Below are 17,771 nucleotides of genomic sequence, written 5' to 3'. Positions count from 1 at the left end.
AAAAATAAGATAGCTAAAGCCCTACTGTATAGAAGAGAGAATAAGCAAATGAAAAAATGCTCAATATCACAAATCATTAGGGAGGTATAAATTGCATTACCATTAAAGACCAACAAGCATAACTAAATTCTAAAACACTGACAATAGGGAGTTCTGGTAAGCATATGGAGCAACAGCAACTCTCAGCAACTGCTGGCAGTAAAACAAAATAATGCAGCCACTTTGAAAGGCAGTTTGGTAGTTTCTTACAGAGCTAAAACCAGTCTTACCACATGATCTACCAATCACACTCCTTAGTATTCAATCAAAGGAAGTAAAAATATATGTATACACAAAACCTGCATATTCATGTTTACAGCAACTATATTCCTTAAGTGTCTAAACTTGAAAGCAACCAAGATGTCCTTCAGTAGGTGAATGGATAAACTGTTGTACAGTCACAACAACAAAAACAAGTCGTCAAGCCATGAAAAGACATGTTGTTGTTCAGTCCCTAGGTCATGTCCTACTTTTTGTGACTCCATGGACTGTAGCCTGCCAGGTTCCTCTGTCCATGAGATTTTCCAGGCAAGAATACTGAGGTGGGTTGCCATTTCTTTCTCCAGGGGATCTTCCCGACCGAGGGACTGAATGTGCGTCTCCTGAATTGGCAAGCAGATTCTTTAGTGCTGAGGCAGCAGGGAAGCCCATGAAAGACATGGAAGACTCTTAAATGCATGTTGAAAGAAGCAAGTCTGAAAGAAGCAAACTTCAGGATTCTATAATAACTGTATGACCCTGACAAACTGAAAAACTATGGAGATAATAAAAAGGTAAGTAGTTTCCAGGGGTTCAAAGAAAAGGATGGATGAACAAACAGAGCACAGAGGATTTAGGGGGCAATGAAACTATTTTGTATAATACTGCAATGCTCGATACACGTCATTATACAGTTCTCAAAACCCGCAGAATGTAGGACACAAAGAGTGAATTCTGATGTAAACTATGGAATTCCACTTTAAGAATAAGACAAGAGAGAAACCATGTTAACACTAACCAAAAGGAAGGTGAAGTGACTACATCCGTAACAATCAAAGCAGATTTCACAGCAAAGACTATTACCAAGAATAAACAGTTTTTCATCATAATTAAACAAATCAATTCATCTAGACAATTTAAGAATCCCAAACATTTTTGTACGTAAGCACAGCATTTCAAAATAACAAAATAAAAACTGATAGATGAGGAGGGGAAAATAGACAAATCCACAATTGTAGAGGTATTTCAACATCCTTCAGTCAATAATTAATAAAACAAAATCAGTAGGGATACAGAAAAATAACACTCAACTTGACATAAGTGATATTTATAGACTACTTCTCCCAATAACAGTTGAATACATATTCTTTTCAAGTACACATGTAACATGTATCAAGATTTACCACACTATGGACCATAAAACATTAAGTTTTCAAATAGTCGTCATGTTCTCTAACCACATGGTGGAAAAACATTAGAAATCAGTAACAGAAAGATATCTCAAAAAACTCCAAGTAACAAAGAAACTAAACTAAGAAACTTCTGCATATTCCATGGGCCAAAGAATAAATAAAGAGAAAGTAATGAATAAAAATACAACATATCAGAACTGTGGATGTAGTTAAAACAGTACATGGGGGAAATTTATAGCACTAAACATCTATCTCAAATACTCATAATTTATGAATTACAGCTATAAAGAAATGGTTTTCATGTGTGACTTCTCAAGTCAGTAGTATCATACGGTACTTACTTTCTAGGAAATATGTGGATTTCTTCTGAACACTGTGGTACTTTTACTAATTTCCTTTGAATATCACAAGTTCTCTGCCTTAGAAAATCAACAATTGTGACAGATAAAACACAGATTCAAACTGGATTTGAATTCTGGCCAGGATAGAGAAACCCTGCACTTGCTAACCTTTTCTTAAAAAGTTTCTTTTTTCCCCTGTGGTGAAGGAACATTTAGTCACTAAGTCATGTCTGATTCTTTTGCAACCCCATGGTCTCCAGCCCACCAGGCTTCTCTGTCTATGGCTTTCCCAGGCAAGAATACTGGAGTGGGTTGTCATTTCCTTCTCCAATGGTGAAGGAAAAGAACTGCCTATTTCACAAGCTTATTTTACAATGATCACCAGGTGCTGATGCTGATGACTAAAAATATAAATGCAAACTGTCATATTTTACTAGTAAAAAATGATTAAAAGTTTTTCTAAAGTGCTATTCCTTACCTTGCTACTGGTAATATATCTGCAATTAATTTTAAGAAATTTCTCAGTAAATGCTTCTTCCTCCTCAGAAGTTGAAGATACAACTCGTACAGGTCGAATAGCAGTAAAAGCAGATGAGGGAGTTGGTTCTTTTGGGTGGACTACATCAGGAGTCTTTAAAAAAAAAAAAAAAAGATAAAGGCATTTCAGTGAACTAAATAAAACTAAGCATATTATTAAAGCCAAATGAATAGCTTTCCTCAGTAAGTACTTTTCCTTCTCATCATATTCTGGAGATCAGCTCAAAATGTTTTTATTATTTTAAAAAAGGGAAAACAGTCACTTTTTTTACATTTGGAAAAGATCTCCAGCACAGCTTAAACTTGTATTTTCAATTACTTCTTTAATGAGAATATATTTATAGAATGATATTTTTTACATATATATACACACACACACACATATATAAATCATCATGAAAATGTTGAAAACCATCTCTTCTATATTGACACCCTAAATATACACAATACACACATACACATTCAGTTGCTCCTGAATTAAATGACTGGTCCTGATCATTTAATAAGTTCCTCAGGTGTTGGGACAGAGAAAATGTGAGTGCTTATCTATGAACCTAGGAATTCAGCAGAATCCATTCAGTGAAGAACTTTTTAAAATTTCAAGCTATAATGAGTTTATCAGTAACATTTTACAAGGTATTAATTAGTTAGATCATAGGTTCTTAACTTTTTTGATGCCATGGAGCATTTCCATAGTGAAGCCTATAGACTTCCTTTACAGAAGGGAATTTTTTTTGAATACTTAAAATAAATTACAAAGAAAAACAATTGTATTGAAACACAATTATCAAAACACTTTTTAATTGGATATATAGGTATCTATGATTCTTTATTAATACATTAAATAAAAAAGATCTAGAGATGACTCTTATAATGATAATTTTGAAGCACATGGCCATAGACAACATTCTGTGATATCTACAACAATACTAAATTGATTTGAAAATAAGTGAGCTCTGCTGGGGACAAAGTCACAGGTATATCTGGTGCTTTTCTGTAGTTTACTGCTTATATTCCTAATACTCAAAAACGTTAGATTTCACTTAAAATTTTTTATATCCAAGTTCAAAGAACTCATAGTTCTCCCAAAGATCAGTATTATGTACAAAAATAAGACGATTAGACAGGTGCCTTTTAATTTCTGTTTTAAGGAAAAGACCGATGCTGGGGGGGACTGGGGGCAGGTGGAGAAGGGGACAACAGAGGATGAGATGGCTGGATGGCATCACTGACTCGATGGGCGTGAGTCTGAGTGAAGTCCGGGAGTTGGTGATGGACAGGGAGGCCTGGCATGCTGCGATTCATGGGGTCGCAAAGACTCGGACACGACTGAGCTACTGAACTGAACTGAACGAAACCATTTCATGTTTTATGAGTAAATTCACAATAACTTATAAAATAGCTTTCATATAATAGCAAGGTTCTTCAGAGTTTTGAACTAAAACCTGCCACACTGTAATTAATACCTAATAGTTATGACTTGTCCTTTTGAAATAATTAACAAGACTGCTTCTTCGTCAATCTCACAGACTCTTATATACTTGAAAAGAGCTACCAAATTTTAACATAACTTTTCCTACTCTAATAAGTAGATCTAATTTCTTAAGCCTATATGAGGAAAGAATTTTTAGAATTCCTTTCTAAATTTCATATGCCCTTCCTAAAATGGAGGGTTGAATCCCAAGCACTTGAGCAGATATTCAACAGATATTTTTCAAGACAGACCAGATAAGAACACTATAAAACAACTACATTTAATATACTATAGCTTATTTTTTAAAAACCTAAAATGAAATTGCATTTTAATGCTGCATGACATTGTAAATCATTATTATCAGTTTTTTCATTTTATGATGCAAATTATTAACTTCACATTCATCCTATTGTGTCTGGCAGAACTGTATCTAAGAGTTTTGTATCATATATAAATTCATTTAGCACAAATGATAAATAAGGGAATTAATAATAATATTAATTGGAATCTTTATATTTAAGTATTATTAAAACCATAAGACATATACTATTGCCTTAATTTACTTTTATTTATTTTTTCCATTACCTTAATTTTTGAGCAAACTTATACTTGGCTAAATTCAGTAACTTGCCCAATGAGTAAGATGAAGCTGAGATGAAAACCCACAGTGCCAAAAAATCAACTAGTGAGCTTAACTAGAATACTATGTACTTTCCATTTCAAATATTTTTCTAAATGACTGTGTGCACAGGGGGAAAAAGTTAATACAAAGACATCAGAAAGTCCCCTGCAAGTTGGCACAAAACTACAAATAAAGTTTGTGATGTTGTTCACTTACTCTCAAATCAGGTGACAACATCATCTACTATATAACCATATTATTCACAAAAATTGTATGTACCTTGTTACACTGTCAAATATTTCCCTTAAAAATAGACCTTATAGAACAGTTTGCTGTTGTTACATCACAGTCTCAAATTCTATTATACAACTCAGTATCATTAGCAATTCCGATTTGTCAATGTAATCCTATTAAAAATAACACAGATTAGTTTAACAAATGCTTCAATTATAACACAAAAGAGTATTTCTTGAAAAGAAATCAAAATTGTTTGGAGGAATCTTAATCAGAATCCATTTTAACTTACATACATACTGATACAAAGCATCAGCATCTCTGTATTTCTGTGAATTTACAAATTCTGTTTCTTAATAAGGTGATTTTGAGGCTTATTTGACTGCTTCCTGAAGCTTCTTTCTGCAATTTTGCTTTAGCCACTAGGGATGGAAAGGTTCTTAAAAATATAGAATTAAAAATTATCAAGCCTCAATAATCACTTCAATTGTTCAAATGTGCAAAAGCAAAGCAATTTTATGACAAGTGACCCAAAAAGGCCATCTTTTTTTCTGTACAATATGATTAAGTATTATATAATTTGTAGACTATTATTATAAATCATTATCATAAGCTAATTAGCAACTACAAACTCTCCTTTTCCCATGCTGCCTTGGCTTTATTGAGGTTTTGCTCTTTAGTGACTGAAAATATGTAGAAATGTTCTCTGGTAACACATAGGTTAAGGTATATAAAATTTGAGGAGGAAAAGCCATACAAGGCACAGAAATACCAACATTTTATTTCATACAACATAATATAATCTAAAAGAAAATGTTATTTTTAAAGCAATGTACATTTCTTAACCAGTAAATATGATGAGTATCATTTATTTTGTATAAATTATGTTTAACTATCACTCTCAGAATTTATTTAAATTCCACTTCTTAAGAATTTGAGGCTTTTAAATCCAACATGCAGAATAAAATACAATACAAATAAAAAACAAAAATATTAGAGTGAAGAAAAACTTAAATGCAATTTTATGTGCTGTACTTGGGGTTTGGATCTGGCTTTGAACTTTTTAGCAACCAGGTTAAAAAGCAAAGAAGAATCAGTTTTTAAATTCTTTATGAAAACAATGCTCCCATTCAGAATCTAAAGAAACCTCTTACTCAGTAATTTAACTATTTATTTGTGATGTTACAAATAAAGAGATTTCTTCTATATAAAAAACTGCTTTCCCAAAATCTACATAAATACTAAGTCCTACTATGAAGTTCTGTTTTCACATATTTCAAATATAAAATTTTGTTCTAAGACTATAAGACTAAGTTATAATTAGAGCACCATCATTTAAAAAGCACATATTAAAAATTGTAACTCCTGGTTTTTAAATTAAGTTTAAAAGCACCAAAGCTAAATTATACTATACAATATATAGATAATATACAATTCATGTATTATTTATACATTTGGCATTTACAGCATTTATAGTTATTTAATTTCATGCAAAGATGAACTCGATAAAGGACAGAAACGGTATGGACCTAACAGAAGCAGAAGATATTAAGAAGAGGTGACAAGAATACACAGAAGAACTGTACAAAAAAAGAGCTTCACGACCCAGATAATCATGATGGTGTGCTCACTCACTTAGACCCAGACATCCTGGAATGTGAAGTCAAGTGGGCCTTAGAAAGCATCACTACGAACAAAGCTAGTGGAGGTGATGGAATTACAGTGGAGCTACTTCAAATCCTGAAAGATGATGCTATGAAAGTGCTGCACTCAATACGCCAGCAAATTTGGAAAAGTCAGCAGTGGCCACAAGACTGGAAAAGGTGAGTTTTCATTCCAATCCCAAAGAAAGGCAATGCCAAAGAATGCTCAAACTACTGCACAATTGCACTCATCTCACACGCTAGTAAAGTAATGCTCAAAATTCTCCAAGCCAGGCTTCAGCAATATGTGAACTGTGAACTTCCAGATGTTCAAGCTGGTTTTAGAAAAGGCAGAGGAACCAGAGATCAAATTGCCAACATCTGCTGGATCATGGAAAAAGCAAGAGAGTTCCAGTAAAACATCTATTTCTGCTTTATTGACCATGCCAAAGCCTTTGTGGATCAAAATAAACTGTGGAGAATTCTGAAAGAGACGGGAATACCAGACCATGTGACCTGCCTGTTGACAAACCTATATGCAGGTCAGGAAACAACAGTTAGAACTGGACATGGAACAGACAGGATCCAAACAGGAAAAGGAGTACGTCAAGGCTGTATATTGTCACCCTGTTTATTTAACTTATATGCAGAGTACATCATGAGAAACGCTGGGCTGGAAGAAGCACAAGCTGGAATCAAGACTGCCGGGAGAAATATCAATAACCTCAGATGTGCAGATGACACCACCCTTATGGCAGAAAGTGAAGAGGAACTAAAAAACCTCTTGATGAAAGTGAAAGTGGAGAGTGAAAAAGTTGGCTTAAAGCTCAGCATTCAGAAAACAAAGATCATGGCATCTGGTCCCATCACTTCATGGGAAATAGATGGGGAAACAGTGGAAACAGTGTCAGACTTTATTTTTCAGGGCTCCAAAATTACTGCAGATGGTGATTGCAGCCATGAAATTAAAAGATGCTTACTCCTTGGAAGGAAAGTTATGACCAACCTAGATAGCATATTCAAAAGCAGAGACATTACTTGGCTGACAAAGGTCCGTCTAGTCAAGGCTATGGTTTTTCCAGTAGTCACGTATGGATGTGAGAGTTGGACTGTGAAGAAAGCTGAGTGCTGAAGAATTGATGCTTTTGAACTGCGGTGTTGGAGAAGACTCTTGAGAGTCCCTTGGACTGCAAGGAGATCCAACCAGTCCATTCTGAAGGAGATCAGTCCTGGGTGTTCTTTGGAAGGAATGATGCTACAGCTGCAACTCCAGTACTTTGGCCACCTCATGTGAAGAGTTGAGTCACAGGAAAAGACTCTGATGCTGGGAGGGATTGGGGGCAGGAGGAGAAGGGGATGACAGAGGATGAGACGGCTGGATGGCACCACTGACTCGATGGACAAGAGTTTGGGTGAACTCCAGGAGCTGGTGATGGACAGGGAGGCCTGGCGTGCTGTAATTCATGGGGTCGCAAAAAGTCGGACACGACTGAGCAACTGAACTGTACTTATTTTAATATAATATGTAACATAAGCTTATGTTTATTATATAACAAAGTATATGTTACATATTTACATATGAAAATTTAGATTTAAAAGCATGGAAGTTAAAATAATAATTTACATATATATTATGTATAATAGGTAAAATATACTTCACATACAGGTATTTTAAATTTATTCTTGGTTTAAATATATAATAGTATAAACAAAGAGAGAGGAAGCAGGGAGTAAAGAGGAAGGTAAACAGAGGGGAGAGGAATGTTGTAACTAGTCTAAGGATGGCATATATGAGAACAATTTTTAAAGCATATGCTGTATTTAATCTCTTCGACCCACACTGATATTTTTAGCTAAAATTTTTTTAACTTTGTGCATGTGTGCTATGACTTTAACATCTGTTTTCAGGTATGTAAGTTCAATATGTCAATGAATTATGTGCTTAGTATGATTAAAATAGAGGGAGGTTTATTTTATTAGATATCACATATATTCTCAAGATCCCCAAAACTCTGTAAGAAATTAACATCACTCTTTTATATATCCTCTCATCTATACGTGAAGAAAACAGTCACTGAATGTCTTTTAAAAAAAATGTTATTTGACTCGAGTTAGAAAATGTTCTACAGCTTCCTGACTAAACTATGTGATTGTCTTTAAATTTTATAAAAGGCAAAGTTTTTATGGCTTCACTGTATCACCCAAGTAGATGTGCTGAAGTCCTAACCCTCTTCCTCAGAATGTGACCTTATTTTGAAATCAGGTTTTCACAGATGAAGTTAAGCTGAAGTCAAACAGGAGTAGAGTGGACCCTTAATCCAACTTAACTGGCTTCTTTATCTGAAGAGGAGACCACTATGTGAAGGCACAAACACACAGGGAGAAGACAGCCCCGTGACTACAAAGGCAGAAACTGGAGTGATCTACACCAAGACCAAGAAGGACAAGGATTGTGGGTAAACACCAGATGCTAGAGGAGGCAAGGAAGGACCCTCCCTCATAAGGAGATACCATACCCCTGCCAACATCTTGATTCCAGATATCGAGTCTCTACAACTGTGAGGTAAATTTCTGATTTAAACCACCCATTTTGTGATCCTTTGTTACAGCAGTTCTAGGAAATGAATACAGGCAAATAATTTTTTCAGATATAAAAACAGAAGAGCAACATATTAAAGAGTCCAGAGAATCTTATATTGGGAGTAAAGAAGAAACGAAGCAATATTTTTGTTCACCTTTTAATCATTCTAAGCAATACTTCTGAATCATCTGCTTTACTTTTATTTTTGCTTTGTTAAGCAATAATTTGCTGTATTACTTCCACACAGCTCTTTACTACAAACTTTCTAGTTTCTACAACTTGTGACACAAATATTTTAAGACTGTATGTTTCAATCTCAGAGAATGCATACTGCTAATCCTTAAGCTTTAATGAATTAGCTCAAAAAGTGATTAAGAATATAACACAAAATCTGAATGCAGACTGTCAGGGTTTAAATCTCAGCTTTACCACTCATTAAATATGTGACTTATATAAATTACTCATTCTCTCTATGCCATAGCTTCCTTGATAATAAATGCATAGTAACTACTTTTAAAATATTAACAGTAACTGCAGCAATATAATTATGCTTAAAAAGAAGCTTTTAGTGTGTGTAAACTCTATTAATACTTTATATATTTTCTCCTGTAAGACCTTCTAGGCCTCCCATAGAATCTCTCAGAAGCTTTTCAAAATTGTATTTTCTCACTACCATGAAATATAATTTGAAAATTATATTTCCTTAACATATTAGAAGTACTGTCCTTTTCTTATTTTTCACTTAGAGTACAGTAAAGAATGTTTTATATTAAGGAGAATAAAGGTATCTACTGTCCCATTCTTCAGTGGAATATATTAACATAAAGCAGAAATTAAAAGCTATTTAAAATCATGTCACTTTTCCATATTACTTATATTAAACATTTTTCCTCTGAATTCTATACTGAGTATATCACATTAGCAGCTCTAGCCTAAAATGACATTAGCATAATAAATAAATTTTAAGATGCACAGAAATTAAAGGAAGTAAACAAAGAAGGTTTCTATATTTATAAAAGAATGACAGATTAAAAAAATTTTTTTAAGAAACGTTCACAGTACGAAAGTGATAGGTCTCACTACATTTACAATGATTAAATATTACCTATCTTTAGGAGCTGGGTCCAAATATTTACTGAGCAACAGTAGTTTCTGAGTTACCAATTTCCAGCTATAAAGTGGAAATTCAAAAAACACGGACTCTGGACTAACCTGCCTTGAAATCCTGATTCAGATACTAGCAAGCTGAGTGATAGACGCAAGAGTACTTAACCTTTCTCCCTCAGTTTCCTCATCTGTAAAATAAGTACTGTACTGTTAATATACTAGAAGAAACAGATGGCACACCAATTTGAATGATTTTAGGAGAGTATAATAATGGAACTATTTACAAAGGTATACAGTGTATACGAAAATTTAGGGCAAACAACAGAGGCTTCATCGTCACCCATAGGCCCAAGAAGTAAGGGAGAGAGACAGACAGGGAGGGCTCTGTGGAAATGGTCATATGACAAGAAATTAGCTGCTGAAGAATGCAGCCACTCTGGAGTGACCCTGTAGGAAGACAGCTGAATAAATATGCTCCTCCTCTGTTCCTCTTATCTTCTGTTAATGTTCTCAGAAGACCAAAACCAACAGAAATGAAAGGTCAGGGTGGCCCATCCATGATGCAGGCTACCACCTAAAAGGATGAAGAAGGCTGTAGAATAGGTCTAGAGGGAAAAACAAAGACAGCCAGGCCAGGCGCTTATCTCTTAAGTTTGAGGTTAGGCTTAGATGGAAATTCTTTTAAATTGCTTAGAATTTTATATGACATACAGTAAATTTTAGCTCTTTAGCATATACTTACTCTCACTTTCATTCTATCTTCTTCCACATTTCTTCATCAATATGAAAACATGAGGGGGGACTGTGTGATAATTCCCAAAGATTATATTTTATATAAAAATAAAATATTAAAAAAAAACCAAAAAAGATCCTTTATGGCAGTAACATTTTAGCCTTATAAATAAGCCCTTAAAAAGCTGAACATTCAGGAAACCAATCAGTGAATATTAGAAATACAAACTTTTGACAATTTATGGGAAAACATATTAAAAACTAATAAACAGTATTTGAATTAATATAATACAGATGAATTATATCAAATAAAACATAAGATCATAAAATCCTTGCTTCTAAGGAACTTACACACAGAGTGTGGGAAATATACATTCAATAATTACAATATAGAGACAGAAGCACTTGAAATATTGTATATAAAAAGTCACATGGGAATATTATCTCAGAGGCTAGTAATGAATATATTTCTAGCTTTAAAAAGATATAACTAAAGTTTATAAAATTACTGTTCAAAAGAATTATTTCTGACGATTGCGCACAATCAGACAGTAGGTGGTGATCATCACATGGGTAAAGGCAACTTCAAGAACTCATGTTTCTTACCGCTTTCCTGGATTCATCTCAGGGAGAAAGAATTTATCCATATGACTAGTCATATTAGAGGACACTTTGGGGCCACCTTTGACAGAAGCTGAGACACTAAAGGTTAAAAATGTTTCACGGCTTTATTGTTCTTTCCTTCTCTTTTACCAACATGGCTAAGTGAAGAAGACAGCATTTTCATGTAGATTTTATTGCTCTCTTGAGCCTCAGCACTCTCTTCTCTTTGATCTTATGCCTTTCAATAAAGCCACTTAATAGGCAGATTTGGGTTAAAGCAAAGGACAAGAAAAGGACCCCACAGGTTCCTAGTCAGGCAAAATACTACAGTCAAGCTTTTCACAATTATGTTTTAGTGTATGGAACACAGCTAAATTAAACTATCCTAAGGTTACACTACTCTCCTTTGTCATTGCCCCTTATGAATACAGCACTTTGTTAAGGCCCATGAGAAAATGGTATGGCCATGTTCAAAAAGGTATCCCTGCATCGTTTGGTCCAGTAATACCTATCATTAGAACCTCACTTCCATTTTCATCGATGATAAGAATAAATGTAATATATTCCTTTCATGGGCTTCTCTGGTGGCTCATACAGTAAAGAATCTGCCTGCAATGCAGGAGACCTGGGTTTGATCCCTGGGTCAGGAAGATGCCCTAAAGAAGGGAATGGCTACCCACTCCAGTATTCTTACCTGGAGAATTCCATGGACAGAGCAGCCTGGTGGGCCATAGTCCATGGGGTCACAAAGGTACAGTGTTGTCATTTTTATAAGATAGCCAACATGATAGTATATGATTAACTTATTAAATATTTAAATTATTATGATATTTATAAATTATTACGTGGTATTTATAAGAGGGCTGATGAATATCTTTGGATTACTACCACCACTAACAGTAAGTTAATTTAAGCAATCTGATTTAATAAGAATGTTTACTTTAAAAATTGGGACTTACAAATTTAATTAACAAAATGAGGTAAAATTTTATTCTAGCCATAGTCAAACTAAGATTAAATAATGATGATATATATACAGTGCCATTTCTTGATAGCTTTGTAAAGAAGGGAAACTTACAGTGGTCTTCTCCAATTCTGCCTCGGATGATGTTGGTGACAGAGGACTTATGGGGCTTAGAGATGGAGAGCTCTCAACACTGGAGACATATTCAGGATCAGGAACATATAAAACCTGAGAGAACACATTCACATAAAGATTCAGTCAAACTAAAATATTAATAATCACATGCTGTTCTCTAAGAAAACACCATTAACAATATCCTTGAGAAATAAATTTTAAAAATTAAAACCTTCAGATTAAAAGTATCTTATTACTGAAATAATCTTTAACAAAGTTTAAAAAGATTCAAATTTAATTTAGATAGGTTTGATAACACAGACTGTGGGCAACAGTGAAGGGAAACAATGATCCTTATAAATTATGGGTGTTCCTCTTAAAGGACAATTTGGGAACAGCCAGCAAAGTTTAAAATGCACACATTCTTTAACTGAGCCATTTTATGTCTAGGACTTCACTTTATAGATATACCTGAATATAACAAAAAAGATATAAACAAGAGTGTTCCTTACAGCAATGTTTACAATAGCAAAAAAAGCAGAAAATCTAACGTTTACCGTGCTTAGTTAAATCACAATATAAGCACACCTTGTTTTATTGTGCATCACCTTACTGTGCTCCACACATACCACGTTTTTACAAGTTGAAAGTTTGTGGCAATCCTGAGTCAAGCAAGTCTATCAGTGCCATTTTCCAACAGCATGTGCTCATTTTCTGTCTGTGTGTTACAATAGGTAATCCTTGAAATAGTTCAAACATTTTACTACTATTATGTTTGTTATGCTGATATGAGATCAGTGACTACTGCAAAAAAAATTATGACTCTCTGAAGGTTCAGATGATGGTTAGCATTTTTTAGCAATAAAGTTCACTCAAATTACAGTTTAAATCAAGGTATATACTTATTTTATACATAATGCTATCACACACTTAAAAGACTACAGTGCAGTGTAAATATAACTTTTATACACACTGGGAAACCAAATAATTCTGTGACCTGCTTTACTGTGATATTTGCTTTACTGCAGTGGTTTGGAACCAAATCCACAGTATTTCCAATGCATACCTGTATACTGGTACAGTGCAACATTCTAGATACATGAGAAAGTCTGAGACTGAGTTATGCATAAATAGAACATTTTTCCAGATCAAAATTATTTTTTAAAAAAAAGAAGAAAGGGCCAGAGTATTTTTGGAAGGGTATACAAACTAGTAACTACAGTTGCTTCTGGAAAAGGAAAACTTTAAGTCAATTACCCTTAAAGAAGTTTGAATTTTTTATCATATACATGTCCTGCTTTGAACACTTCTAAAAGCTCTTTAAAACTATATTTGAAAAGACAATTTAGTTATTTTCATTAATATTAAAAATTCACATGGATATAAGTGACATTTAATCTTCTCTTCTAGAACCAATATGATTTGTTCAAAGTACGCACAAAACTATTCTTCTTAAATTAACTATATTGCAATGGACACTCTGTCTTAACAACTGAATGCTTCTAACCATCAACGCATTTAGAAAATGATACCTGTCCAGTAACAACTGCTCGGGAGAATAATTTATTTAATTGAACAAGTTCGTTGGGCGTTGTATCAAATTTCAGGGCTATACTATTCAAAGAATCCCTTGATTCAACCTGTTTAAAAGAAAAAGAAATTAATGTGTCAAAAGAGAAAATCTAAACCATAAGGTTTAATGATCATTAATATGTCTATGGAACAATCTTACATTTGATTGGTAAGTGCTGTATATTTCCATCTTTAGAGATAGAATAGCTTGAGAAATTTTGCGTTTGTTAACAATTAGTCTCAATCTATTATCAGAGTATATGCTTTACCATCATACATTACAATTATATGAAGTTCTCTACTTCAAGCAATTTCAAAATACAAACCATAATTTACAAAACACAAGTGATTTTCATCTTACAAAAGCTTTAAAGCAATATACTATAGTTTCTAAAAATATATATAACTTTTATAAAGTAATTTTACTTTAGTAAAGCATGTTGTACTAAACTTGAAATGCTATTTCTAGTAATCTTTATATACGTAACCTGTCATTTAAATGGATAAATTAGAAAATATATTCAAACCAAAGCTGAGGAATATGTTTGTGAATCGGTATTATCTTAATGAATCATACTTATAGAAATCTTAAATTATGAGATTTAATTGCCAATTATCCTGAAACAAAAATGTCATTTGATTGGTCAACATATTCCTTTAGAATTCTCCATAAATAAAGCATTATGAGAGCTCTGTAGAGAACAAAATGAAGTGCAATTAAATAGTTTTACTGCATAAAAGATTTATAATCTATTTGGACAGTAAGAAAGACAAAAAAGATTATATAAAAGATGAAAAGCAGTTTAAATGAAACAACAAATACAACAAAAGCTGAGTAGAGATAAAACAACATATTTGTTCCTAAATGTCCAAGAAAGGTTTTATGGAAAAGATTTAAAGCTAAATCTTGAAGAAGGGGTAGGAATTTGAGAAGTAGAGAAAAGGGAAAAGAACATTCAAAGTTGAAAGAATAGAACCGACATATCAGAGATAGAAAAGTTACAAAACACATTTGTGAGATTTTGTAACTTCCACCTAAATATCCAGAGTACACTTATGAATTTATGATTTTAGGAAGGGAAATAACTAGAGTTAAATCTCAAAAAAGGATGATATTAATAGGGTATTTTGAATTAGACTGTAATAGACTTTGAAAAATCAGGAAAAGTAGATATGAATGTGGGGGGGCTAAAAATATCCAATAAATATATATTTTCCTTTTAAGGTTTGTAAAACCAAACTGATGTCAAAGACATGAATAAATAACCTAGTTCCGCTCCCTTCTGTGCAAACTTTCTCATCTATGCAGTGAGACGGTATTTCATTCACTTTATTGAGATAATGTATGTAAAAGCTCTCTGTAAACCAATTTTACTTTGCTGTAACATCTGAAAATTTATAAAATTACTTTCTTTCATATGAATTAATGCACATTTCATCTTCACTATTATTACTAATTGGGGTAATGAAGTAATTAAGAAAAGCCCACCAATATAAAGCAATAAAGTCATGTGGCTGAGAGGCATCTTAGATTTGTGGCAACAGGTCCAGGATTAATGAGACAAGAGAATCGATGCAGAAAAACCAATAAAATACTACAGGAGTAGATAATCTTTAAAGTAATAAAAATGTAAAAGAGATTAAGGTATAAGATTTTCAAATAAGACTCAAGAGAATATAGGAATGGACTGAATGAGGTAGTAATACAGTAGTAGTTGTAGAATGTCACAGGTGTGAACGTTAATGAGCAACTGATGCTAAATCCAAAAATGCCAACCTGGATGAACAACAGACTGATGGTAAATGGAATAAAAAACTAGGCACTGGGCAAGGATGAAGAAAGAATTGGTATAAGGTTTTCTATAGTTTGTTAAATATGATGATTTAATGTATATGAAGGACATGTGTAGGTTATATCCAAATACTGTGCCATTTTATGTAAGGGATTTGAGCACCTGTGGATTTTTGTATCTGTGGGACTGCTGGAACAAATCTCCCAGGATACTGTATTTTACACCTGTTTCGCTGGTTCTGCTCTTGTCGATTCCAAATGTGAGTGGTCCCTTGTATCTTTTCACTTTTCCATTTCCATTCTATTAGTCGGAAATCTTAAGAACTTTACTATCTGAAGTGAGACCCAAACTTTTTTCTATTTCTACCTAAACTTTAAGCATCTAGAAAGGTAGAAATAGAAAAAAGTTTGGGTCTCACTTCAGATAGTAAAGTTCTTAAGATTTCCGACTAATAGAATGGAAATGGAAAAGTGAAAAGATACAAGGGACCACTCACATTTGGAATCGACAAGAGCAGAACCAGCGAAACAGGTGTAAAATACAGTATCCTGGGAGATTTGTTCCAGCAGTCCCACAGATACAAAAATCCACAGGTGCTCAAATCCCTTACATAAAATGGCACAGTATTTGCATATAACCTACACATGTCCTTCATATACATTAAATCATCTCGAGGTTACTTATAATACTAATATAATGTAAGTAAACAGTGGCCAGTAAGGGAAATTCAAGTTTTGCTTTTTGGAACTTTCTAGAATTTTATTCCCCAAAATATTTCAATCCATGGTTGGTTGAATCTGTGGATGCAGAACCCAAGGATAAAAAGGGTCAATTGTAACTGCAAATTTCAATTAACCTCTTCCCCAAAATAACGATTCTTAATTTAAATTTCAACTTGCAACCAATAACACAAGTTTTATTGAATTACAAAAAAAAAAAAAAAAATCGGTAAGCTCTTGAATTCAAAACCAACTAAAATTTCATAATTCTTCACAATTGTGTGATTACATATGTAGACAATGAAATGCCCCATGCCTAAAGTCTTATGCCTTAATGAAACATCAAATTACACTACTAAAGAGTTTACTGTCTGAATTTATATTCTTAGTTTCTCAATTAGGCAGAGAAGGTACGAGCACACTCAACTTTATAATATGTTTGAGAGAAGATTCTTTTGATAGTAGTAAATACATTTCTACCCTAAATTATGTCATTTCAAACCTTTTAAAAATAATTAAAATTTCAAACTGTCAATTACACAGTTTATGAAAATAAAGTGTGACTCAAGGTTTTGATACTTTGTTCAATTTTTAGAATTTATAAAAAATAATCAAGACTCAAGCCAAGATTGGAAGGCTTTGTGATGACACAAATGTATAACTTACTATTTTCTTAATACAGATATAACAAAATATTAGACAAACTATAGTTAAAATAACTGCTTTATAACATGTTAACATTATCTAACAACACTTACATTTAATCAAATAAGCAGCATACCACAGATTAGATTTCTCACTTTAGTCCTCCATAGTAACCAGAAATATGAAAAGCTGACTCTAAGGACATTTTTGAGAGTCATTTCTAGAACAGAGAAACTTAGCTATGTATCAGTGCAAATAATCGAATGAGAGAGGTTATTCTAGAAAATTAATATCAATTTGCTTTTTCCATATTCTGTCATTCTCATTATCACTATCATTGCTGGGAATACAATGAAGATCACATTTTTTAAAAAGTAAGTGCTTACCTAAAAGCCCAATCTAATAAAAATTATTGTAGCACAGAAACTTTAACTCCCAGCAAACTATTATTTATTAAATTTTCTAGAATTATCTTCATATCACACTTAAAAAAAAATCCTAAATACAATTAAAAAACAAGTATCATTGTTAGTAAAAGTTACTGACAGTGAAGTACAGATTTTTAAAATAAGGAAATTAGGAACCCTTGTCTCATTTACAGTATAAACAAAGAATACCTTCAATAAGACTATCACAAACAGAAATCACCTTTTCCAAAAC

At 33.1% G+C, this 17,771-nt stretch overlaps 1 protein-coding gene across 11 annotated transcripts in view; it reads right to left on the bottom strand.

Annotated features, from left to right (window-relative positions):
- The window catches only part of OXR1 (oxidation resistance 1), a 543,094-nt gene that overhangs the window by 59,638 nt on the left and 465,685 nt on the right, over window positions 1–17,771 (bottom strand). For all 11 annotated transcript variants that reach the window (XM_086336281.1, XM_086336276.1, XM_086336273.1 and 8 more), the window contains 3 exons: window positions 13,915–14,022; window positions 12,383–12,496; window positions 2,250–2,402 (listed from right to left, as the gene is read on the bottom strand). In XM_086336281.1, the coding sequence (XP_086192407.1) occupies window positions 2,250–2,402; window positions 12,383–12,496; window positions 13,915–14,022 (375 nt within the window). The remainder of the gene's footprint in view (window positions 1–2,249; window positions 2,403–12,382; window positions 12,497–13,914; window positions 14,023–17,771) is intronic.

Source organism: Bos grunniens, chromosome 14 (assembly GCF_055505025.1).
Source record: "Bos grunniens cultivar Pamir isolate PY7600 chromosome 14, Bosgru_T2T1.0, whole genome shotgun sequence".
Lineage (NCBI taxonomy): Eukaryota > Metazoa > Chordata > Mammalia > Artiodactyla > Bovidae > Bos > Bos grunniens.
The sequence above is the reverse complement of the archived record's forward strand: the minus strand, read 5'-3'. Positions and strand labels throughout refer to the sequence as shown.